Below are 25142 nucleotides of genomic sequence, written 5' to 3'. Positions count from 1 at the left end.
TGTCTGTCTGTCTGTCAGCAGGCAGCCACACTTCCCTGGCCCCACCCACCTTTGTGGGACCCAAGATCAAGCTGCTTGTGCAAGGAGATCTGAGTTCAAGAAAATTGACCACGTGGAAAACGCGAAGTCTGGAATCCGCGTTCTGGAGAGTTCTACAGCCTTCATCTGCAGGACGGCCTCTCCTGGCCTCTTTCCTAGAAGTAAGTTCTTTCGAACCTCAGTGATCCTGGTCCTGCTTAATGATTTTTGTCTAAATATCGTTTACGTTCATCTTTTCCTGAAATCGACTTGGGCACACATTTATTTTAATGAAAGATTTTATGTATTAAAAAAATAATAAAACTCACTTCCAAAAACGAAAAGCTAGCCCTACGGGCCATAAATAGAAGAAACCAGAAAAATACTCTGAAAACTGAGCAGGATGGTCAGTTCTGGCTGGCCAACCTGCCCCAGGAAGGACGTCCACCCCGGCCTCTCTCTGACTCTTAAGGGGGATAGGACCCCCCAGGCCCGCCAGTCCCCAAAGGAGCCCTTCCTCGCCTCAGTGAGCCTTCCTGGAAGGAGACCCCCTTCCTGCACCTTCCCCTGAGTTTCTCCCACCCACTCAGCTGTGCCTCCTCCAGGAAGCCCTCCAGGCTGGACGGTGCTGCCCCGTTCCTCATTTTCTCCTGGCCTTGCACCTGTCATCTGGATCAGTAAGTCACTTTTCAAATCATGTCACTCTAGTGGAGTGGGGGGGGGACTCTCAGCCTGTCCTACACAGTCCTGGTCCTCCCCTTGCCCTTTGGTCCACCTCCAATCTGTCACCTCTCTACCACCTTGAGTCCCTTGTGCATCCTGATGTCATTGTCGGCCATGGTGTCACCTTCCCCTGGAGCTCCGTGGGCTGGAGGGGATCCCCCACGCCCGGCCTGCTGGAAGGGAGGGTTTACCCAGGGACATCAGCACTAGGGTGGCCTCTACTTTCCAGATGGAGACACTGAGTCCCAGCAAGGTCAGTGACTTGCCCAGGGTCACCCGCCTGGAAGTGCTGACTCCAGGCCCCCACAGGGCTTCTCCCCAGCTTCATCCACGGAGACCCCAGGGCCCGGTGGGAGAGAGGCAGACCCCCAGGACCACGGAGGTCCAGCCCAGCCCCGTCCTCTGCCAGCCCAGGGCTCCCGGCGGCAGGCATGGATAACATTCCCTCTGTGGCTGCCCGTGTCCCCTCAGAACCTCTCCACATGCCTCCGCCACGCCTGGGGCCTGAAATTCCATGGGGAGTCTCATGGCTCTGAGTTCTGGTGTCAGGGATAAGATCCCCCATGTCCCCCAGGTCCACCCCCCCCCCAGGGCTGTGAAAAGGTGCAGCCTCCCCCAGGGGTGCTGTGAGACCAGGGACGTGGACTCCGGTGTCAGGCAGGGCCTCTCCCCGCCGCACTGTCCCTGAGGGGCCCCGCCCTCCTGCGGTCAGCGGAACTCCCAGGGAGACTCCCCGCCCAGCCGGCTCCAAGCCCCTGGGGTCGGTCCTGGAAGGACCTTCAAAGGACTCGGCCATTCTTGAGCAAGCGCCAGGAGGGAAGTCAATTTAGCAGCCACATGGGTGGAAGGAATTTGCCATTTCTCTTAACAGAGACCCCCTCATGATTTACACGGGGGCCACTGTCCGACGGCCCTGGATGATGGATCCCAAGTGGAAAATGAGATGCCGGACACAGGCGTCTCGCTGGGCTCGTTATCCGCAATGAGATGCAGCTGGCCCCGGGAGCCAGGGCCAGGGCAGGGCCAGCCCCCTCCAGCTCCCTGGGCAGCCAAGGCCTGCCATGCCCTGCCGGGCTTGCTGCCCCTCACCTCCCCACCAGTCCTGCTCGGGGCCACCAAGAATGTTAGGAGAGCCAGTGTGGCCAGCTCAGGAGCCAGGTCCCCTGACAGGCAGCACAGCCACCAGGCGGCCCAAGAAGGACCCCTCCAGGGAGCCGGAGGTCTGAGACCCCAAGGGCCACGGGATTCCACCTGCTCAAGGGGAGACAGAGGCCTAGACACTCAGAGCAGGTCCCCTGGGCACCCAGGGAGGGTCAGCTAAGTTCCAGCCTCGGCCTCTGGGCCCCAGTGTCCTGGTAGGGGCCCTGGGCCGCCGAGTGGCCTCCAGATGACTCACGCCAGTCAGCTCAGCTCTCTGGGCCTCCTGGTTTTGATCAAGAGTTTTCTAAGAGTCTACTATGTGCCAGGCCCTGTGTGGGGTGCTGGGGGCACCGCAGAGGGCACACTCCACCCTGCCTCCACCCTAGGATCCTGTGGCACTGTGGGGAGACACAGCCTGTTTTGGGTACTCGGTATTGACCCAAGGGTGCTTTAAGACTGAGCCACATCCCCAGTCCCTTTTTTTATTTTGAGACAGGGTCTCACTAAGTTTGCTGAAGCTGGCCTTGAACTTCTGATCCTCCTGCCTCGGCCTCCCAAGTGCAGGAGTGGGCCACCAGGCTGGCTGGAGACAGACACTATTTTAACAGCTCCCTGGCAAAAGTAGCTGATGCCCTGAAAGCACCCGGAGAGTGAGTATGTGCCACTGAGCTGAGGCCAGAGTGGACTAGGGGGCAGTTGGTGCTGGGCAGGGCAGGGATCCAGACACAGGGAAGAACATGAGCAAAGGCCCTGGGGCAGGAAGAAATGGGACTTTCAGGCAAGCAAGTGAAGCTCTGCAGTGGGAGCCCAGAGCCCAGGGGACTGTGGGTTTGGGTCAAGGAGGCCAGCCAGGGGCCCTCGTACCTTTAGAAAGGTGATTCCAGTTCTGACTCAGGACAGACGCTGTGTCCACTAACACACACCCCACGACACCGTCTCCAACCTCCTCCTCATCCCCCATCCTGGCCTCTCCCCCTTGGGATCGCAGTTGTCTGTCTGTCTGTCTCAGGAGTCTCCCCCAACCGCAGCCCTGGGAGGCCAGGCCCCTGCAGTGTCCCAGAAGCCCAGCCTAGAGCAGGACCCGGGGACCCATCGGGGCCAGGCAAAGCCAGCCCAGGCATTGCTGGGGACACGGACGGAATCGTGGCGGCAGGTCACTGGCGAGGACCCGGGTCAGGGGCAGCCACGGCCACCAGGGAACCCCCTCTTGGGAAGGAGGCCACCCGCAGGCAGCGCGATGCGTCTCCAGCAGCCCCACACCTGGCCTGGGCCACTCGGAGTCCTGGGGCCCACGCTGCCCTGCAGCCTGCGCAGAGGCCTTGAGGACAGGAGGTGGCAGTGGTGTCCTGGATCAACTCTGGGCCCGGGACAGGTGAAGTGAGTGGACGGTGGAAGGCTGGAGTCTCCCGGAGCCTCCTGGAGTCCCCCTGGCCTCCCCAGCTGCTGTGGCCCCGGGGACGGGCTCTCGGGGTTGGCAGGCCTCGGGGCTGATGGGAGTTGAGCTTCCGGCAGGCGCTGGTGGCCCGGGTGACCCCTCCCTCCAGCCTTGGCTCAGGTGGTTCCGTGGGCCCCCAACAGGTCTGGCAAGCTTGTCCGTGGCAGAGACCGGGCTGGGCCACGGTTTCCAGGAAAGCCAAGTCTCAGAGAGCTCGGGAGGAGGGGGACGGAGCCTTGTCCCTGTGACCCAGGGGCTGGGGAGCAAGGTGCCTGCTCTCTCTGTGACGCGCGGCTCTGGGTGCGTCCTGCGTGGCGAGCCAGCGCGGGCCCCACGCCCAGCTCCACCACGGACCCTGGGCAAGCCCCAGGCCTCAGTTTCCTCCTTGAGCTCCCGTGGAGGAGATAAGAACAGCCCACGCGGGCCGAGGACCAGGGCGGCCCTGCCAAGGCTACGGGCCTGTGTGCCCCCCTCCCCCAGCCATCTTCTTGTGGTTGTTTTTTTGTACCAGGGACTGAACCCCGGGACGCTTAGCCACGGAACCCCAGCCCCAGCCCCTTTTATGTTTCATTTAGAGACAGGGTCTCGCTGAGCTGCTTAGGGCCTCGCTAAGATGCTGAGGCTGAACTTGAACTCCCCATCCTCCTGCCTCAGCCTCCCGAGCTGCTGGGATTACAGGTGTGCGCCACTGTGCCCGGCTCCCCCTTATCCTGACCGTGTGGTCTCCCCGCTGGGACAGCACAGGCTCGCCCAGGCCCTGACTCTGCCTCTGGGTTCAGAGCTGTAGACGTGACATTCGTCCACCTCCTGGGTTTCCCAGCTGCCTGCTGAGTGGGTCGCCAACCCCGTCAACCTCTCTCCCCACAGCCAGTCCTCCTGGGGGCTCCTCTGGGCACGGTGACTCCTCCAGCACCCCTCAATCCCAGGGGTCCTCCACCCTCCTCAGAAAAGGCCCTTGAGCGTTCTGGGACCCGCTGCGCACCCCTCTTCCGGTTCAGCCTGATGGTCTTCCCCATAGGTTCACATCTGGGTTTCCAGGCACCGGGTGCCAGAAGAATGGGAGCAACCGCTAGTGGGCTTCTTGGTGGGGCGACGCAATGCTGTGGATCTGGACACCCTCGTGATTATGCCCGAACCACTCCAGAACGGTCGGTGTGACGGTGTGTGAGCTGTATCTCCATAAACAGACTTGGCTTTAAGTACAGAAGACTTCCTTCTCCCCGCAAGATGACACAAACGGGTATCACCAAGTCACTGTGTCTCTGAAGCTGCCTTGTCTTGCTGGGCTCGGTTCCCGTGCCCAGATGTGCTGTGGCCTTTGCATCAGGGCTGCCCTGAGGGGTGCTTGTGTGGTTTCCCCTTGGGGTCTATTGTAACTCTGCAAGTCCCCGCCATGTCCTTCGATGGACATGTGATGGGTGTCACAAACCCAGGAGTGGGAGAGCTGGGTTGGGATCTGCACACCTTTAACACGAATAGACACTAACAGTGTCCCCGAGTCACCTTCCTCGCCAACACTTGAGATTGCCCATCTCTTTATTTTAGCCACTGAGCTGGACCCAGACCGTGTTGCAGTTTTTGGTTGTTTTTGGTACCAGGGATTGAACCCAGGGGTGCACCACTGAACCACAACCCCAAACCCACCTTTTTCTTTGTATTTTATTTAGAGACAGGGTCTCTCTGAATTGTTTAGGGCCTCTCTGAGTTGCTGAGGCTGGCCTTGAATTGGAGATCCTCCTGCCTCAGCCTCCCGAGCTGCTGGAATTACAGGTTGCGCTGCGGCACTTGGCCTTATTCTGTGTTCTTTGTGTCCTGTGTTCTGAGTGTCCTGTTCAAGAAGTCTTCTCCGTCCCTCTCAACACCCCTGGGCTCTGCCTGCCTCCCCTCCCACTCTGCCATGCCCACCTCCTACCTGCTCCTTCACCCTCCCCATGGTTTTTCTGTCCGCCCATCTGTCCCCTCCAACCGTCTCCCTCACCACAGGTGACTAGATGGTGACTTTTGCTGCCCACGGATACGTCTGGCTCCCCTTCACGTCCCCGGGGACTGGCAGAGGCCCTGCCACGCACTAGGTGCTCAGTTAGAGCCACACAGACAAAGGCCCTGTCCTGGGGCCCAGCGGGGGAGCATTCCAACTGTCAATCAGCGCTAAACCAGCGCAGGAGGGACAGCCGAGCAAAGCCAGGGACCAAAGAGTTGGGAAAATCCAACCCGATGGGAAAGTTCTCCCCAGTGACCACCCGTCACGCAGGCTCAGGCCTCAGTGGTGTTTATTCCTGTCTGGGCGGGCGGGACGGTAGGACTGGGGGGGTGCTTCCCTGGGAACACCCCCAGCCTTTGCCAGCTCAGCGGGGGACCCTGTCCGCTAGTCCTTCTCCTCGCCGTGCGTGATGACGTAGCACAGGTTCCTGTAGTCCAGGTTGCCGCACACGTCGGGCGGGAAAGCCGCGAACATCTGCTTGACCTGGGGAGGCAGCCGGGGGGTCAGCATGGAGCAGCGAGGCCAGGGGACCCGGGTGCCCCAAAGCCCACACCTACCTCCTCCTCGCTGAACCGGTCGGCCTGGGTCATGAGCTTCTCTTTGATGCTGCTCATGGAGAGACGCCCGTCATGTCCAGGGGAAGGGCTGTCCCAGGTGGGCATGCAGACCCCAGGGGTGATGGGGACCGGGGAGTCCTGACCCCAGAGGACACCAACCTGGGGCTGGCGCTCCCAGCCCTCAGACAGCTCTCTGAGCCCAGGCTGCCTCCTCTGTCACCCAGGCTCTCCCCGCCCAGCAGTAGGTGGGGACTAGATGGATGACCTTGAGACCCCATCATGACCTTGGAGCCTCTCTGATTCCCAGGGTGTGTTGATAACCTACTAATGTCATTGAAGCGGGGCACAGCGGCTCACGCCTGTCATCCCAGCAGCTGGGGAGGCTGAGGCAGGAGGATTGCAAGTTCAAAGCCAGCCTCAGCAAAAGTGAGGCCCTAAGCAACTGAGCAAGACCCTGTCTCTAAATAAAATATTTAAAAAGGGCTGGGGATGGGGCTCAGGGGTTCAGTGCCCCTGGGTTCAATCCTTGGTAATAAAAAGCAGGTCATTGAGGGAGGTGCCCAGGACCCGGGCATCTGTAGACTTCTGTGTCTAGATGGTGACTTTTGCTGACATCTGTGTAGCATTTCACAGACACTAAGGTGCTATCCTAGAGCCCAGGACAGCCTGCCCACGCCCGGCCCCTCTGGGACCTGGGAAACGGGGACTGGATCCCCTTTTCACTAGGGGAGACGCTGAGGCAGGGGGGCTATGGCTTGCCCAACATCCCACGGCGAGACAGTGGGGGGCATCCCTCCTGGCCGTCAGGAGAGCCGCTTCTGGGGGCCAGAGGAGCGGCCCGCGGTGGGACCTGGAGCCTGCACACAAAGGGACGCATCCCCTGGCATGGGGGGACCTTGCTGGGATGGGGGGACTGGCTGGTGGAGGACGGGATGAGCCGAGGGCTGAGCCAGGCCCCGTGCCCCCAGAGTGTCCCCTGGCGTCCGCTCGGTGCCGACACACATTTTCCATTATTTATGTTTCTGGGACAGTCACAGTTTCCGACTCCCTGAGCCGGGGACTCATCACAGATGCTGTTTCAACCAGAGCCTCCTCTGTGGCCTGCTGGCCAGCAGCCACCTCCTCCAGGTCCTGTGGCCTGGGGAGGCACCTTCCATTCCCAAACTGGGTCCCTGATGGGTTCCCCCAGCCCTGTCCTCAGTGGGAGAGAGTAGGGGCTGGTCCAGGCCAGGCTGGGTGGGGGCCCAGGTGCCTCCCCTGGCCCCAGGATGGAGGTGGGGGCCTCAGGCTCTCGGAGGGAATGGAAAACGGGGGCCATGGACGCCCTCGGCTGTCCCGCGGTACCCGGGAGTCTGACTCTCGCTCCTGGGTGAGAGCGTGTGAGAGGGGACCAGCCGGCCTCCCTCCACCCCAGGGTGAGCCTCCGAGTGAGGACTCCGTAAGACCACCCCCACCAGAAGCACACGGTCATGGTCAGGTGGCCTGAGCCTGCCGGGGGGTTGGGGGGGAATCTCACCTGCCCAGGGCCACCAACCCAGGCCAGCCAGGCTCACAAGGAACCTCCTGGGCACAGATCAGAGTTGACACAGCCCCAGGGCCTGGGTAGGCTGCCACTTCTCCACCTGGGGCTCTGTCCCCTGCACCCACAGGGAGGGGCTCTCGGGACTCCCATGTTCCCAGAGCAGACTGGGGTCCCCGGCTGGGGAGTGAGCCCCCACCCAGGTGCTGCACCCCCCTGTGCTCAGTATCCACCATCCCACCTTCACTGGCACCCCCCACACGCCAAGCCCTGGCCCTTCACACTCTCTGTTCCAGCCTCTAGAATGCAGTTCCACCCAGCCAGGCCTCCCAGAGTCTCCTTCAAGGACCCCTCTGCCTCCTTCCCCATGACTGGGAAGACCCCCTAAGTGACCCCACTACTCCTTTCTACTCCCGCAAGCCTGCAGAGGGGGACGCTGGGGCCCAAAGGGGGGGAGGGGCCCAGGAGGGGCTGGACTGGGCAGTGGCCTCCTGACAGGCTGCTGCCCCTGCTGGGCTGGGCTCTGAGTGGGAGAGGGAAGGGGCTGCCTCCCCCCGGGACCCACCCTAGCGCACTCACAGGTCAGCCTTGACGAATCCCTTCCCTTCGGTGTCGAACACCTTGAAGGCGTGGAGAATGGTCTCCTCTGGGTCCGTGCCTAGCAGCAGCACATGGGGCAGGGAAAGCCGTAAGGTGGAAAGACAGGTGCCAGGTGGGCAGGGGTGGGAGGTGGGGGACCCTCCTATGGCTCCCAACTTCTGCTCCACTGGGAGGGCCAAGCGGCTCGAAGCAAGAGCAGGGAAGTGAGAGGGATAATAGACAGCAGCACTGTGGGTGGGTGAGGTCATGCACAACCTGCACAACTGTACACGGACACCCTGGGTATTAGCTATGTGCTTAACTCTCCTGGCTCTATTTTATAGATGAAGAAACTGAGGCTCAGAGAGGTTACATGACTTGCCCAATATCTTGAAACTGCTCTTGCACGATCACTGAGATCTGAGTGGTGGCAGCTCTGGGGCTCATGTATTACCCAAGCAGTGCCCAGAGGCTGTGGAAGAAGAGCTCTGTACTCGGGGCTTGGACAGTGGCCTTGGAGGGTCTGCAGGGTTGACCCACCCAGGCGTGGTGGCAGCGTGGCCAGGGCGGTTTTGGTTTTCATCACTGGCGTGGCTTTGGGGAAAGCTGTCGTTAGAAGACACATTCTGGTACCCACACGGGCTTCAGCGGCCCTCAGAGGAAGCTGAGGCCCAGAGAGAGTCCACCGCCTGCCTGAGGCTCCCTAAGAGAAGGCGGGCGTGACATACCCCTGGGGACCTCCGCAGTGCCCTGCTCCTCCCGCCACCAGCCTCCCCCAGCAGACGGGGGCAGACCCTGTCTCCCCTGCAGACTGGACGCTCGTCCAGGTCAAGGTGAGGCTGGCCCCAGGGACGGAGCCTGGATGAGCTGGCCTGCTGGCCTGGAGTGCCCAGAGGAGGTCCTGCCGGAGCAGGGCTGGGGCCCTCAGGTTGGTCAAGCAGCAGGACAGCGGTGGCCAACCTGGTGGGGACGCAGAGGTCAAAGGCCGGGGCTGGGGCTGGGGTGGGGCCTCTGCTGGGTGGTCTTGGTCTCCCAGATCAGTCAGCTCCTGAGTGAGGGTGGTAAGCTGGACTCCGTTAGTGCAGGCCCAGCTGCTGGCCTCCAGTTCACCCTGGCCTCCTCCCTGGAGCGGGCCTCTGCTCTGGGGCCTACAAACTCATAAAACTGGCTGCGGAGGGACTGCTTCTCATCCTTGCTGATGGGAACCTCGTGAGGAAGTCTCCCGTCCCAATTAGTGGGAAAGGGGTGGCTACCCGCCCCCATTCCCCCGCCCTTCAGGCTGCTGGCCTCTCACGCAGGCCTCTCACGCGGGCCTGGCCAAGTTTGCATGACAGGCCAGTGTCCCTGCACAGATGAGGAAAAGCTGCAGCCCGGCGGCCCCACCAGGCCTGGTCACATGGCCAGCCCAGCCGCAGCCCAGCCGGAGCCGCAGTCTCAGTCTCTCCATCTGCAGGACAGGCTGGCCATCGGGGCGGAGGGTACCTCTCCTCCCCCTGGTGATGGAGGGGCTCAGGAAACCACACCTGGCGAGGCCCCACGCCCAGGCAGGCTGTACCCTGCCTCGCCTACTGCCCAGGCCCCTGAGCCGTCCACCCTGGTCACCCAAGGCCACTTGCCTCGGCTTCCCACCAGGCATTAATAAGTATCTCTCGGTCACCTTCCTTGGGATCAAAGATGGAGGCCGCCTCCCTGCTCAGGGTGGAGCCAGCAGCTGGGGTCCCCCATGTGTCCCCCAGCTTGGCCTCCTTGGGCTTCTGCGCTCTTCCAGCAACAGCACCCACCTCCCAGCACCCACTAGGCCGGCCACAGACCCCCATGCTCGGGGATGTCATTACAGGGGCCCCCAGGGCCCGGAGAGAAAAGGCTAGGGACAGCCACCGGCCTCCACCACAAGCTGGTGCCGTGTCTCAGGGGAGCCCCGACCACAGCCAGGGTCCCAGGTGGGTCCCCTCCTGGCCACTTTCTTGCTGGGGCACCTGGTCAGGTGTCCCAACCTCTCTGAGCCTCCTCTGACTCATCATTTGTGGAAGGAGTCCCCTGACCCTTTCCCCGGGGCTGCGGAGGCTTCAGGACAAGCCCAGGCGAGTAGCCAGACCTGGAGCGCGTGGCGGTCATTTTTGGAAACCCGTCCCCGACAAGGTCTCTCTGCCTGGGCACCGGCCCCATCAGCTGGGGACAGTGGGGCAGAGCGGGCGGGGGAGGGAGGGGCTGGGAGTGGCGACGGGGCTGTCCTCATGGTGGGCCAAGGCCAGGCGAGGCAGGGGCTGTGACAGTGACCTCCACCGTGCAGGCCAGAGGGGGCCTGAGGCAGGGTGCGTGCACCAGGGGCTTACGTTCCCAGCCGTGGTGACCAGGTGTCGGGGCCCCCAGCGGCTGGCTGACCCGGCCGTCCCCTGGCCCCGGCTCACCCTTGAGCTTCTCCCCGAACATGGTGAGGAAGACGGTGAAGTTGATGGGCCCGGGGGCCTCCTTCACCATGGCCTCCAGCTCCTCGTTCTTGACGTTGATGCGGCCTGGGGGGGGACGGGGGGGGGGTCAGGGCGCAGGGCGGGGTCCTGGGGGCCTGCACACAGCCAGCCAGGGAGGGTCCCTCAGATGTCCCAGCTCTGCCGTCCCTAAAGCCCAACCTGCTGAGGAGACATTCAGCCCTCGGTCTCCTGGGCCTCCATCTGCAGATAAGGAAATGGACCTCGGGAGCTGCAGGGGGCCCTGGCCTCTTGGCTCAGGTGGACACTCAGGTGGCCGAGGCTCAAGGCGCATCCAGAGTGGCCTGGCTGTGTCCCCCAAGCCCTGCCCCCATCAGTGCCTAACCCGTCCCTGGCAGTTGCCCCCACTTTTCCCCCTGCTGTCTGGACCCCTCGTGCCCCGCCCTTCACACAGGCTGTTCCACCCTGGCAGTGCCCTTCCCGGCCCCAGGTCCCGGTGCTCCCCAGTCATCCCGACCTTCCCAGCAGCACCCCAACCCCAGCTCCCCATCACCACACCAGGCTGCCTGGCGGCCCGGGCTCGGCTCCACCCCAGGCCAGGCGCCCGGCTGCGGGGTACCCACCCAGGGCCGCGAACGTGTCCCTCAGGTCCTCCTTGTCGATGAAGCCATCTCGGTTCTGGTCCATGATGGTGAAGGCCTGGCAGAGACCAGCACTGAGCCACCCTCAGCCCATCCAGCCGGGGCCCGTCACCACGGCCAGGAGCCGCGCTACTGCCAACGGCGGCCGGGAACCTCGGCCAGGACCCCCGGGTCCCCAGCCGCCCAGTCTGGCTGCCCAGAGCCCGAGGGCCATGGCCATCCTCTGGAGCAGTGACTGTGTCCAGCACCCAGTGGCCCGTGCTTGTCCCCTCCTCTCAGGCCTGGCCGAGTCACACAGCCAGCGCAGCTGAGGCTCAGGAGGGCAGCGGCACCCGGCTCCAGCTCTGGGGCACACCAGGGTGGCCCAGGAGAATGAGGACACACTCGGGCAGCCCCCGGCCACCCCGGACCCTGTGCCCTTCCTGCCTCGTCCCCGGGGGCAGCCGACCAACCTCCTTGAACTCCTGGATCTGGGACTGGTCGAACATGGAGAAGACGTTGGAGCTGGCCCCGCCGTCCACCCTCTTCCGGGCTCTCCTGGGTGCCTGTCGGGAACAGGTGAGGCCTTGCAGCTGCCCCTTCCTCGGGAGGTCAGCCCAGCCCAGCCTCATCTCCCCAGCACCGAGTCCTGGAGGACACTCCCGCCTCCTGGTGCCCGCAGCACACAGACCTGGCTCCCGGGAAGCCGTGGGTTGGCCAGTCCAGGCAGGAGGCCTGCGGAGCCCCTTCCCCGCCACCTCCGGCAGGGCCAGGCACCTGCCTCCTGCCTGCCCCCACCCCACCTGGCTACCCCAGTGGCACAGGGCACTTCTGTCTGCACCGTGTCGGGGACCCTGTCCCCTCTGCTCCGGCTGGAATCTGGCCTTGTCCAGCTGCTAAAAGCTTCCCAAGTGTTCTCAGGATTTGTCCCTCGCCACCTTCCAAAGCATCCCCTCCCTCCCACCTGGGTCCCCCACTTCCCCAGGCCCCCTCTGAGCTGCCTTCACCCAGGGTGTCTGCCCCACCCCCTCCCCTGTGTCCTGGACGCCTTCCCAGCCTCCCAGGAAGACGCCTCCTCCAGGAAGCCCTCCTGCCCCCCCAAGGTCAGACAAGGTCAGACCAACAGGCCCTGCTCTGTTCTGGGCCTGACGCCCTCCAGAGCGCACACCGCCCTGTCCTGCCATCTCCCTCCCCGTGGCTGTCTGCCCACCTAAGACCTCAGGGTGACACCCATTCTGTCCATCGGGCAGTCTCTGGGGCCCACCCCTATGTGGCTCAGAGCGGGATCAGTCCATGTTTGGCCATCGCCTCCCTAAGTCAGGTCCCACCTAGGCGCACGGGGGACCGCAGGCCACCCACGTGGACTCAGCCCTGGGTCTCTGGCTGGCCTTCCTGCCTCCAGGGGCTCTTTCAGATGATCCTGGTACCTGAGGGCCCACCACTCAGCATCTGTGAAAGCTCTATGTCCCCAGGATGCCTCAGGGGACTTCCCCGGGCCTGTCCCCAAGTCGGTCCTTGAAAGAGACTGTCCTTGACCTCGTGGAGGGAGAGGTGGAGGTCGGGGCTCCCCCCAGCTCAGCCTGCAGCACCCTGGCTGCCGGCCCTGTCCAGCGCCCCCACGTGGGCTTCCCTGCCCCCGGCCCCGCCCAGTGCCTGTGTGGTCTCCCCGGCCCCCACCGCGCCTCGCCCCCTCTTCCCTCCGGCTCCTGGGCCCAGGCAGGAGCAGCAGCACCCGGCTGACTTATAATTAGCTTTTACTGGGTGCTTTGTCTCCACTAATCCTTTGAAAGGGGGCTGGCAGGGTGGCTGGGACGTCAGGATGCTGTAAAACCTCTGTAATATTATAAATCCCTTCAGACCTCGTAAAGGAAAGACGCTCCCCCGACCCGTCTCCCCTAATTACACAGACATTTCCCTCCGATTAATAAAAAAGGATCACTTCCGTCTGCAGGGTACTCTGCCCTCTCTCCCTCAGACCTGCTCTCCGTCGCCGTGTGCCACCCCCACCCCCGTCCAGCCTTGCACACGAGGCCCTAAGGTGGCCCAGAGCTCAGCAAGGGAGGAAGGGATCTTGTCCAGCTACAGAGGGGGGACATGAGGCCAGGGCCCTCAACAGCCCAGCCGTCTCGTCACTTTCCCTTTATTATGGGTCCCTGAGAGTAAGAGTCCCCTGAGAGGGACACCTGGGGAAGAAGGGGGGCACTGCTGCTCACAGGCTCTGTGATGTTCAGAAACGCACTACCCTCTCTGAGCCTTGGTTTTCCCCATCGCTAAACCAACAGAATGCTGGCCTCGGGCACCAGAGCCTTTACCTGACCCCCTGCTGACCTGCTGACCCCCAGGCAAGCCCTGTGCCTGATCTCCCAGGCCCAGAGCCAGGCCCTGGACTTGTCCCCAGAGCGTCCAGTGCAGCTGGAGACAGGTGATCAACAGAGGGTGGCCGAGGGAGCAGGGTGCTGAGCCCGAGGTCTCAGGCTGTGAGGGGCTAACAAGGCAGGTGAGAGCCAGGCTCACGAGAGCAAGACTGAGGGCCCGCAGCTGGCAGCTGCAGGGGAGCCGCTAGGGCCTGAAGGGCAAAGCCAAGGTGAGCCGGGAGACCTGGCACTCTGGCAGCCACACGGTCTGCAATACCCACCCCAGACCCCAATAGGAGCTGTGTCCCCGCAGCCGGGGCAGAGTGGTGGCCTCCACTGGCAGCCCCCAGTCCCCGCTCCGCCCCCCCCCCCCCCCCCGCTTTCACCTCTGCGGCCCCCACCACGCCCAGGAAAGCAGAGACCCAAATCAGCATCCACATGGACTGACTGCCACCCCTTGAGGTGGATGGAATCTAGGCACCAGGTCAGACCAGGCACATCAGGTCAAGGTCAAAGATATCAGTGAAAGGAGTGAGGTCAAGGTCAGGGTGAGTCCCAGTTAAAGGTAAAGGTTAGAAATGCAAAGCCAAGGTCAAGGAGATGGAGTTGAGGAATGACGTCAGAATTAAGGATGGGGTCGGGCATCCTAAAGGTCAGCCCTAAAGCTGAGCTCCCTGGGTAGAGCCGGACGCAGGGACGTGACCCAGTGGGAGGCGAAGCCGCCTGTCCTACCATGGTCTGGAGTCTCCTTGTGGCTGCACCAGGCTGGGGGCAGCCGGGGGATGGCTCTTTAAATAGTGCTCCTCCCGGCAGCCGGCACCTAGCCAGGTCCAGACCTCAGTTTGGAAGGTGACCAGGGACAGGATGGGAGCCTCCCTGCCAAGCATCTCCCCTGGGCCACGGGGAGTCAGCTAAGCTGGGATCCAGAGCCCGCCTAAGCCGGGGATCTCCGCCAGCCTGGGGCCAAGTGTTTCCTCCGGTGCCAAGGGACCAAGATTCAGGAAGGGGCCCAGGGACAAGGACATGCAGAGTGTTGAGACCTGCGACCAGCTGGGGAGGCCTGGCCCTGGAGGGTCAGGGAGAGGTCCCCGCGGCAGGAGGGTACCACAGGGGACACCTCCCTCCAGCAGGCCCCGCCCTCTTGTAGAGATGGGGGAGAGTGTGACATCCTCTGGCCCACAGGGACCCCCCAACCAGTATGACAACAGCGGCCCTTCAGTGTCCTCTGGGGATGGCTTCCAGGCACCCCCTACGGGAACCAAAACCTGCATATGGTCAAGTTCCTTGGGTAAGTGGCTTAGGTTTTGCATGGAGCCTTGGCCGGTCCTTCAGAGGACTTCAAATTACCCTCCAGATGGCTCATGCTCCCTGATGCGAGCTAAGTGCCATGTAAATCGTTGGTGGACCGTATTGTCTTGGGGACAATGACAGAGACAGGTCTTTACGCGTCCGTACAGTGCAGACGGCCTAACACTTTCCATCTGCAGTTGGCGGAGCGCTCAAGTATGGAACCCGTGGCTACAGAGATCCCCTGTGTTGCTCTGTGGCCTGCAATGGCCTTGGTCCCCGTCCCCAACCCCGGGGAACCCCAAGATTTGTAAATGCACAATCTGTTGAGAAAGCAAATAGACGAAGAAAAACGGAGGTGATCGGCGAGAGAGGATTGGAGACCCAGACCCCGCCCCACCCTGGCCTGGAACACACAGAGCCACCCCCCGGATGTGGCCCTGTCCCAGAATTCTCAGCCGACTGCCCAACAGAGCCCGCGCCTGCCCCCACAGGCTCCTCTGGTGTCCAGCACTGCCCTGGTGGCCCCCACTTGGCCTTAAAGATGGCCCTATCCATCAAGCCAAGTCGCCCACTGCGTGGGGACATCACAACTGACCGGCTGCCAGGGCCGGCAGGGCTGTGATCCGGCCATGAGGCCACTGGTCCCTGGGAGCTGGAGAGCTTAACTGTCCCCGGAGCTGGCCTCAGGCCTCCAGGCCCTGGTACGGCTGATCCCCTGCCTCAGGAAGAGGGTTGGGACACTCGTCCCGAGAGGAGTGGCCCCGGCTCTGGGGCTCATGTTCTCCATCCTCCTCACACTCAGCTGACCCACGGTCCAGACGGGGACACCGCGGCACACAGGGCTTCAGACACTTCCCCAAGGCTGTAAGGGTTGGTGCCAGTATGAGAGGCCTCTTTCTAGTGTCCCCAGAAAGAAGCTTCCAGAAGGTTTTGCCCGTCTAAACGCTGCACTTCCCCCGTCCCTCTCCCAGTCATCGCCGACTCTGTCCAGCCCCTCTGGCCTCCCTCCACCCTGCCATGTGGTCCCCAGACAGGTTCGTCTCCTGGCATCCCCCCAAGGGACTGGCCACATGTCCCATGGTGTCCAGGAGGCCCGACTGAGGGGTCATCTGGCTCGGCGGGCAAGAGCCCAGGATTCGGGGCTCCGCCCCCTCAGCCTGTGTGACAGTGACAGGTGCCTCCTGTGGGGAGGCAGGTGGCTGCCATCTGTGCCAGCCACAGGGTGCTGTCTTTCCTTGCCCGGTCCATGCACCTGGCCCGCTCTGTGCTCACTGAGGCGGGACGGCACCAGCGGGGCTGTAACTCCTGACGGACCTGCTTCCTGCTCTGGCCTTCCGCTGGCCTCCGGGCTCCACACCCAAAGCCTCAGCTCTGGCCTCTGGGTATCACGCCCAGGACCACAGAGGGACTCGGGAATGTCAGGGACAGTCCTGAGCAGGCAGAGAGCCCTCCGCCCGCCCAGCAGAGGGGACACGGAGTTGAGAATCAGTCACGTTCGCAGGAGTGGGTCGGAAAGCTGGAGAGCAGAGACAGAGGCTCGAGAAACATTCGCCCTGAGCTGGGGCCGGGCGGAGGCCTTGGGAAGGAGACGCTGCTGGTCTGCCCTCCCCAGGGACCCTTGTGCACAGAGACATGGACTCGGTGTCCCCACCTGAGAAACGGGGCCAGTTACCCAGTCCCTCAAAGCTGCCACTGGGCACCCTGGCTATGGGACGCCTGGGAAGGAAGAGTCCTACAGTCACCCGCCAGGGTTGGGAGGGCAGAGACTCTCCAGAGGGGGACCCTTAACACCTGGGTGGCTCCAAGCCGCAGCTCCCCCATGGGCCAAATGCAAGAGGCAGGGGCCACAGTGGGGCCACATTGACTCAGCTGATCACTGAGGGACCATGGTCAGTTCTTGGGGACAGAGACGCTCCTAGGGTCTCTGCTCCCAGCAAAGAAACTTCTGGGAGCAAATAACTGGAACTGGTGGGTGGGGCTGAGCCAGAGGAGTACTTGAACCCTGCAGAGAGCATCATCCTCCTGCCCAAAGGTACCCTCGGGCCTGGGAGAGGCAAGCCAGGAGGGGACCTTGCCAAGAGACCAGCTGCCTTTGGAAGCAGCTGCGCCCTGGCAGGGTGACAGATCACAGCAGAGCTGGCCGGTCCAGGGGGCTCTGCCCTTCAACATTTACCCCCCAGCTTCTCACCTCAAACTCCTCAGGGGCAGCAGGCCACCCCCAACCCCACAGCTCCAAAGCTGTTGTCCCGTGCCCTGGTCAGCTACCACCCTGACCTTCACCGTTCCCCAAGAGTGTCCCCAAATGCTCCTCTTGCAAGTCATGCTCTGCCTGGTTGAGGTCCCTTCCCAACTCCTCTCACCCCAAACCCTGCCCTGGTCTCCCTTACCCGCCCTGGAAACACGTCCCCTGCTCCCTCCACTCAGCAGAGCCAGGGCCACCTGCATTTCCCTTGGCCTTGGGGTTTCCTAACGAGTCCCCCTCAGCTTCACCCCACCTGGCTCAGCCGTGCACCCCCGAAAGCCCCATCCCACCATCGAGCTCTTGCACAAGCCCTGGCTGCTCCTGCCAAAGTCTCCCAGGGACGCGCTCAGAGCAGGTGCTATGGGCTGCGGCACAGAAGGTAGACGTGGAGAAGAACAGGTGGAAAGTCCCAGCGCACAAGGCCAGGTGTACAGTCACACAGCATCAGGACCAGGGTCCAGCAGGGAGGGGGACAGAAGGGACAGGACAGGGCTGCTGGGAGCTCAAAGGCCCCCGCAGAACCCAGCTAGGAGTCCCCAGGGCTGGCGGGGAGCCTCCCTGGATTAGGGTGACACAGGGCCCACCGAGCGGACGGAGCCTCTGCCTCCTCCTCCTCTCTGACATCAAATCCACAGCCATTTTTACAGCAGGACAAGTGGCCACAGACCCTCGCCAGCCCTGGAGAGCAGCTATAAACCAGGAGCGGGGAGCCGTCCCTTGTGTGTTGGAAGTTTCCCCTTGTCTCTTCCAAGTGGCTCCAAATTAGAGGAAGGCTCCAGACCAGGGCGGGGCTAGAAAGGAGGGGCCCCAGGAAAAGACAGACCACCCCCAATTGTCCCCAAAATCTCAACGGTTCCATCTGGTAATTAGAGAGTTGACGGATGCGAGCGGCAATTTCCTTCGGGGTAAGAGGGAGAAGGCGGCTAACTGGCTGGAGGTCGGGCTCTGCCCAGAACAGAACGGCCAGGTCGGGGCTGCTCTGGCCTGACCCCGCCTTGGCCCCGGTGGCCTCCTGGGTGTGGCTGCAGGACACCCCCGTCTGGAGAGATTTTCTAAGAATGTGACAGAAATGAAACAGATGGGGGCGGGAGGGGGTGTCCAACAGTGATCTGTGGCTTCAGGTGTTTCCCGTGAACCCTGCCTGCTGGGCGTCCTTGGGCCACGGGTGGTCCGGGGGGAGTCAGGGGACCCGAAAGAGAAACACTCCCCTTGGATGGGCCAAAAGGGCAGGGTGTGCACCCTCCTCTCCATCATCCTGGGCAAAGGGCCGCTGTGTCAGCCACACACTCTGGAAGCCCAAGAGATGTGTCCTTGGCTAGGTGCCCTGACTCTAGGTAGCCATGTCTCCTGCCCAGGACCAGATCTGTAGCCATCATGCCCAGCACAGCACGGAAGCTCTCTAACACTCTCACAAGGTGAAAAACGGCCTACGCTGTGTTAACGAAGAAACAGAGACCTTGGGGACGTGATGGCAAGGACATCTAGCAGGTCTCAACCCCAGGTCATGCTGTTTCTCCACAGCCCAGAGTCCCGGGGAGTAGATGGTAGCTTACTTCCCATCCCCTGAGAGATCACGTTCACCTCCCACAGCCTGGGGGATTATGCAGTGTTATATAATCGCCCCAAAGTCCAGTGGGTTCTGTGGGTCAGAAACTCAGATGCTCACAGCTTCTGTGGGTCAGAAACTCAGGGATGGAGACCTGTTAAGGTCTGTAAACAAGTCAGATTGGCACCTGTTATTTTGCCAGAGAAATGTTAAAGTCTGTAAACAAGTCTGGATGGCGCCTGGCCAAATGCCAGAGGGAGTGGTTTGTAAAGTAACAAAAGCAAGCCATTAAGTGTGGAGATTCCTTATTGGTTGACTGCTGTATCTATTTTATGCTAATTAGATAAGCTGTGTAAAATGTATAAATATCACTCAGATCCTACAATAAACGGCTTCCATTCCTGCTGCATCAAACTACACAAGTTATTCGTAACCCCCGGGTTATTTTGCTGCAGCCGGACTGCCGCAGAGACCGGCATGGTGGCCCATGCCTCTAACCCCAGTGGCTCAGGGGAGACTGAGGCAGGAGGATCATGAGTTTAAAGCCAGCCTCAGCAACTTAGTGAGGCCCTAAGTAACTCAGGGAGATCCTGTCTGTTAATAAAGTATAAAAAAGGACTGGAGATGTGGCTAAGTGGTGAGGTGCCCCTGAGTGCAATATCCAGTACCAAGAAAGAAAGAAGCTAACTAGCTCAGGGACAGACTGGTAAGGATGCTGTCGTAGCGTCTGGGACCTCTCCTGGGAAGGTGGCCAGTGCTGGAGTCATCTGGAGTGGACTGTTTGGTGTCTGGACTAGGAAGACTCATCAATGAGCACTGCTGACCACAGTATGTGACCTCTTCATGTAACTCGGGCTTCCTTACAACATGGCCGCCACACCTGCCATATGGTGGCTCAGGGTGGCTGCACAAATGTCCCAGATCATAAGGAGGAAGTCCATGATATTTCGTGACCTAACCTCAGAAATCTCGTGGTGACACTGCTACCCTTGCAGTGACCATAGCTCACCCGATGGCGAGGAGAGATGACTTAGGCCCTGCCTCTCACTGGGAGCAGCTCTGGGGAACTTTCAGATAAATTCGACAGCTGTCACTCCCACCCAGCCTGGGCTCAGAAAGGCTCAGAAAGTGGCCTGAGGTCACAGACCTGGCAGGTAGAGGAGCCAGAATCCAGGCTCAAGGGTCTGCGTCCCACAGCCGAGCACGGGAGCCCAGAAAGGCCAGGAAACCCCTCCAGGTGAGACAGTGTGAGGGCAGTGACCCTCCACAGCCAGGAGGGCCGGGAAGAGGGCCAGGCCCCATGGTGCGGCAGAGGACACCTGGAGAGCAGGCCCAGCCTTCCCGGGTGCCGGCGCCCTCCCAGCAGGGTGAGGCCCTGGGTCTCAGCATCCCCTGCGCCCTCTGAGGGAGGGGATGGGACTCGGCTGTCTCCTCCCACCTCCGTCTGTGGACAGCTGGAGGAACCGGGGCCCAGGAGGTCCAGGGCCGCAAGGCAGGGGGAGGACTCACTCCTGCTGCTGCTGGGTTCCCTCCCCACCCTGAGTGGGTGGGGGCCCCACATCCATGCCGGCACCAAGCCCCAGGGGGCATTCTGGGGACTGAGAGGGCTGTGGAGCTGCAGACAGGGACCCCGGAGCGTGGAGGACGGCAGTGCTTAAGCCCCGGGTCAACTTTTCCCCCCAAGAGCCCGCTGGACCTCACCCCTTGGACAGCTGAGTAACTGACCCCTGGAGAGGGGAGGGACTTGTTCAAAGTGCCACCACAATGCGGGTTCTCCAGCAGGGACCCTGCCACCCCATCCTGAGGGTGACCTGGGAGGTCCCAATGGGCTCTCCCTGGAAATCTCACTCTGAGCATCCTGCAGAGGGCGGTGGCTCAGCAGCACCGGGACCGCCTCCGGCCCCTGGCCACACACACACACACACACACACACACACACACACCCGCAGCCAGCTGCCCCTCAGGCCCAGGCTGCTGTGCCCACGGTGAACACGCTGCCCGGAGCCTCCCTGCACCCTCTCCTGGGGGCCGCCCAACAGCAGCAGCAGAGCACATGGTAATTATGCAGAGCCACAATCTGCCACCCTGACTGCGCCTTTAGCCAAGTCGCCCCGTGCAATACCCGCTAGGGTCCCCACCCAGCCTGACCTCAGCTCTCCATGGAGCCAGATCACTGCGCTAGCCCCGCCCACCTCCGCCAAAGGCGTCCTTCCCCAGCTCCTGGCCAGTGGGCTGATCTGCAGGGGGACTGGCAGGCTACAGGGCCGCAGCCTCTCCTCCCCAGGGCTCTAGAGCCGTGGGAAAACTGGTGTGAGGATTTGGGATCAGGTGGCGGTAGGCTGCATCCTGCTGGCCTGCGTCCATGGAGAGGGGCCTCGCGCATCCCGCTGCCCCAGGGACAGTTTCCCTGCTGCCCGCAGCTGTTGTCGGGAGACCAGAGCGTTGTCTTGGGTATCAGTGGGCTTAGTGAGTGTGGCAGCAAGTCCTAAATGGTCAGCAGCAGAGGACACAGCTGTCCCTGACAAGGACCCTCCTGTTGCAAAGCCGTGAGGCCTGACCCACCTGGGCGCCGCGCACCCATGGGTGGTTAATGGCGACTTCCTGGGAGACAGGGGCCGTGTGCAGATCACCCTGGCGCCCGGCCCCAGCACCGGCCCCAGAACAGGGCGGTGGCTCTGGGGTGCATTCGCGGGCAGCAGCTGTGCTGGTTCCTCCCGCGACACTGGCTGGTGGGCTCGGGCCAGCCCTGCGCTGGGAAGTCACGGGGAGGGTAGGAGGCTGTTGAGGGGTCCTGGGGCCTTGGACACGGAGCGAGAGGTGCCTGGTGGGAGCCCTCGTCCCAGCTGCCACTCAAGCCAGAGGGGAGACAAAGGCCTTTCCGCCAGAGGGGTCTCAAGGTTCTTAGAAAGTTCTAGAAGGTGCGCTCCCTCCCCCGTCTTCCATCCTCTCTCCCTCCTCCTGCCCCTTTGCGTGAGTGACCTTGGGAGGCTCTGAGCCAGGGTGATGGGTCCTTATAAAGAGGAGAGATTTGAACAGAGACACTTGCAGAGGGAAAATCGTGACCAGAGACGGAGCCGGCCAGGGACACGGTGGGGCCACAGAAGCCGGGAGCTTCCCCCACCCCATGGGCTGCGCCAGGCGCCCTCCCTGCGGTGCCAAAGGTGAGACAGAGCGGTGACTCCACAGAGGGACGGCCACTCTCGCCAAGGCTATGCAAATCTGAACAAAGGATGGACTTCATGGTAACCTGTCCCCGGCTTACCAAGCAGCTGGGTGGCAGAGCAGGGCGGCAGGCCCTGGGCCCATCCCCAGCAAACTCTAGATCGTGGGATTTATTAATGGTGTATACATGTGTCAAACTTATCAAATTTTATACTGTAAATATCTGCTGTTTGTGGGGCCCCGTGGTGCTGGCCTGTAATCCCAGCAGCTGAGGAGGCTGAGGCAGGAGGCTCTCAGGTTCAAAGCCAGCCTCAGCAACTTAGCAAGGCTCTAAGCCACTCAGCGAGAGCCTGTCTCTAATAAAGTATAAAAGGGCTGGGGACGGGGCTCAGTGGTTAAGTGCCCCCGGGTCAATCCCTGGTGTGTGGGTGTGCCTGCTGGGACCCGCCCAGGTGGCCCCCGAGGAGGGTGCCGGGAAGAGGTGGAAAACACAGGGACCCGTTGCTGGGCCACACAGGTGAAGGCAGGGCTTGGGGACTGTCCTCTGTAGGTGGGGACGATGGCACTGGCAGCAGGCGGCTGCCAACGGGCTCCGGCACCTGCAGGCAGGGTCCTGGTCCCTTCTCCTCTCTCCTCCCACCCGAGTGTCTGCCGGAGCCCGGGAGCCTCCGCGTGGGTCCTGGAGGGTCTTGAACCTGGATGACGTCTGGTCACCTGGAGGCTAAAATAGTGGACCTCAAAGAAGCAGCGAGTGGTCAGCGATCACCCAAGGCTGGGAAGGGCGGAGAGGGAGGTGGGACCCAGGAAAGACCCCAGTCGGAGGGCGAGAAGGACTTCCAGCTGCACAGCCAGGGAGGGGCCCCTGCTCACCACGGCTTCTATACACAGCCGTTCAAGGCCTCGGCACTAAGAAACGCCGGGGACACGGAGACCCTGATCCCCTGCCTCCATCACTGATCATCATATACCTGCCTGGAATATCACCCTGTGCCCCACAGATACGTGCAATTATTGGGCGCCGAGTACAAATAAAAAAATAAAGTATCAACAACGACAAACCCATAGCGAAGCCCAGTTGGTGAGACGCCGTTTCCAGGTCCCTGGCTGGGCCTGGGGATCCGCGTTTCTCTTTGTCCCCAGGTGCTGCTACTGCGGTGGCCGCTTCTCTCACCTCCTTTGAGGCCTACTGGTCTCGAGGGCAGGGAGGCCCCAGGATGGCCTTCGCCCTCACCCCCCTACAGTTCTGGCTCCACACGGAGATGTGCACACGGTGTTCACGGCAGCCCTGTCCACGAGGAAGCAGCGTCTGTCCATCTGCAAGCTTGCGGCCCATGCCAAGGAAGAGCTCAGCCGGAAAGGGAGACAGAGGCCGGATCCTGGACACGGAGCCAAGAACCTGGTGGTGGGTGAAGAAAACCGGGCGCACAAGGCCACGGAACGTGACTCCACTCCACTGAATGTCAGGGCGTCTCCAAGGCCAGCAGGAGACACAGGCCAGGCCCGGGAGGGGACGGAGGGGGGCGTCAGCTGACGGGCAGGGGTTTCTTTTCGGGGTGATGAAAACATCCTAAAGTTGACATCGGGGGTGGCTGTCCAGCTCGGAGCCTGTGACAAACCTCCGCACTTCACCCTGTGGATGGGGGAATCGATGGCTTTGCGATCACGTCCCAGAAAAACTGTTGGGAAAAAAATCACGAGGTTCTGAGCTCCTGGGCCCCCGGTGGCCTGGTCTGGGCCTCCAGGGGCATCTGGAAAGGCCGATGGGACCCAGCGGCTCCCACGCCTCCGTCTAAGTGGCAGAGGCAGTGAGGGCGCTGGGCCAGCTGCTGTGTGTGCTGCTTGGGCCCACACCCTCTCTGAGCCTCCGGCTTCCCCAGGAGCCCTGAGTGGCCCTCACGGCAGGACAGAGGTGGCAGGGTGACACCATAGCCTCGCTGCTCTGTCCTTCAGCCTCCCCAGAGCCCAAGGACGTTGGAGAATAAAAGCAAATCACCATTGAAAACTCGCTGGACACCGGTGGACCGGTCACCCGGGGCTCGTACAGGACGGACCCCGGCCTTTCCTAACAACCTGCCCCAAACTTCAGTCTCCTCCTCTGCTCGCCCCCCGCTTTGCATGAACATGAGGTTAATCTTCTAAATAGGCAAGATGGTTCCCCAAAAAGCCAGCAGGGAGAGGGCGGGGGTGCTGCAGCCCTGCTTGCTCACCCCCAGGGTCGGGGCGCTCACCACCTCCTATCCGACACTGCTCCCTTGGTGTCGGCCAGCCTCTGCCCCCACGGTCAGCCCTCCCTCAGGTCCAGCTCTGCCCCCTGGAAACTTAGGACCAACACTGGGTGCCCTGGTTTGACGGTTGCCTTAGAGGGCGATGACTGCTTCCTCAGCCTTGGTCCCAGATGGGGAGAAAGATGCTGGCAGAAGCCCCATCCCATAGACACCAGGGTCCCCCCATCCCAGCTGGGACGCTCCTCTTTCTCACCCTGCTCAGACTCCCAGGGTGACTCACACACCGGGGGAAAAGACACCCCGTCCTCCAGGCAGATACAGTGTCGGGGATTTAGCCCCGACTGACTCCTTAGCCGCCAGATGCTCTTGAGCAGCGAACAACCTAGACAACCGTACCAGGCAACCCAAACCTGCCCCTGTTCCAGGTGCCAGGTCTCAGGAATTGGTTCTGATGGGCACAGGGTCAGGTGGGCCTGGCCGGAGGCTTGTTTCCTGGAATCGCCTAGAGGTTAGACTGGAGAGAGTTTGGCCTTCTGAAGGTCGTCCTGTCTAGAGGTGGGAATGACAATCGTGGAGGTCTCCACAACTTGAGCTCCACTGGGCTCTGCCAGGAGGGTGCCCAGCTGGGCAGGGGGTGCCAACTGGAGCCCCCCAGCTTGTCCTCGTCCTCACCTCCAGCATCAGCGTCACCAACACCAACAGTCACCCCGTCACCCTCCTTTTTGGGATTCCCTCTCCCGAGGACAGTGCTGTAGAGTCACTTTGTGTGCATCCACGTGCCTGGGAAAGGGGGCTTAGGTCACGGCTCTTGGATGCAGGGTCCTCTGTGCCTTGGTTTCTCTGTCTGGGACCCTTGGTTCCTTCTCCCAGGGGGCCCCTGTATGAGCTAAGGGGATCTCGCAGGGACCTGCCCTGCTCAGGTGGCCAACAGGACTCACCCTTCCCAGAGCAGGCATAGAGGACGCAGAGGCTGGTTCCACCAAAGCCCTGCCTGAGACAGGGGGCCACAGCTAGAAGAGGATCCTGCGTGCCCAGTGGCCCCCTGGACAGACCCTGTAGTTGGCGCTCATCCGGGCCCCTCCGCGTCTCAGGCTGTGTGGACTTGCTGGTTACTGTCCAGGCCTCCGCCCTTGGCTCTTGTCCCTCCGACAGCTGCTGACCTGCAGCAGGTTCTGAAGAAGCGCTTCATGTTCTGTCCCCACCCCACCCCCCAGCTGGGCTCTGTGCCGATGGTGACCTGGGGAACCTCTGAGCCCCAAGTCCCCATCATTCCGAGCCACAGAGACTCCCTAGACCCCGGCTCCGAAGGGTCAGAGCCATTGGGG

At 62.0% G+C, this 25142-nt stretch overlaps 1 protein-coding gene across 1 annotated transcript; it reads right to left on the bottom strand.

The window, feature by feature from the left end:
* Positions 1-5569: 5569 nt before the first annotated feature.
* Myl10 (myosin light chain 10) lies at positions 5570-14131 on the bottom strand. Its single transcript, XM_076840357.2, has 7 exons — positions 14085-14131; positions 11472-11564; positions 11002-11077; positions 10361-10465; positions 7953-8031; positions 5855-5903; positions 5570-5780 (listed from the first exon to the last, which is right to left on the bottom strand). The coding sequence occupies exons 1-7, from the start codon at positions 14085-14087 to the stop codon at positions 5682-5684; spliced, it is 504 nt and encodes a 167-aa protein (XP_076696472.1). The 5' UTR covers positions 14088-14131; the 3' UTR covers positions 5570-5681.
* Between the last annotated feature and the right edge of the window lie 11011 nt (positions 14132-25142).

The sequence above is a fragment of the Callospermophilus lateralis genome, chromosome 19 (genome assembly GCF_048772815.1).
Source record: "Callospermophilus lateralis isolate mCalLat2 chromosome 19, mCalLat2.hap1, whole genome shotgun sequence".
Taxonomy (NCBI): domain Eukaryota; kingdom Metazoa; phylum Chordata; class Mammalia; order Rodentia; family Sciuridae; genus Callospermophilus; species Callospermophilus lateralis.
The sequence above is the reverse complement of the archived record's forward strand: the minus strand, read 5'-3'. Positions and strand labels throughout refer to the sequence as shown.

Bases quoted from the DNA above. Each gene is read 5' to 3' on its own strand.
- Myl10 (XM_076840357.2), bottom strand. The intron at 8,032-10,360 runs GTGAGCCGGGGC...TGCTGCTGCTAG, and splicing joins GTTCGGGGAGAAGCTCAAGG to GCACGGACCCAGAGGAGACC. The intron at 5,781-5,854 runs GTAGGTGTGGGC...CTGCCTCCCCAG, and splicing joins ACCGGTTCAGCGAGGAGGAG to GTCAAGCAGATGTTCGCGGC.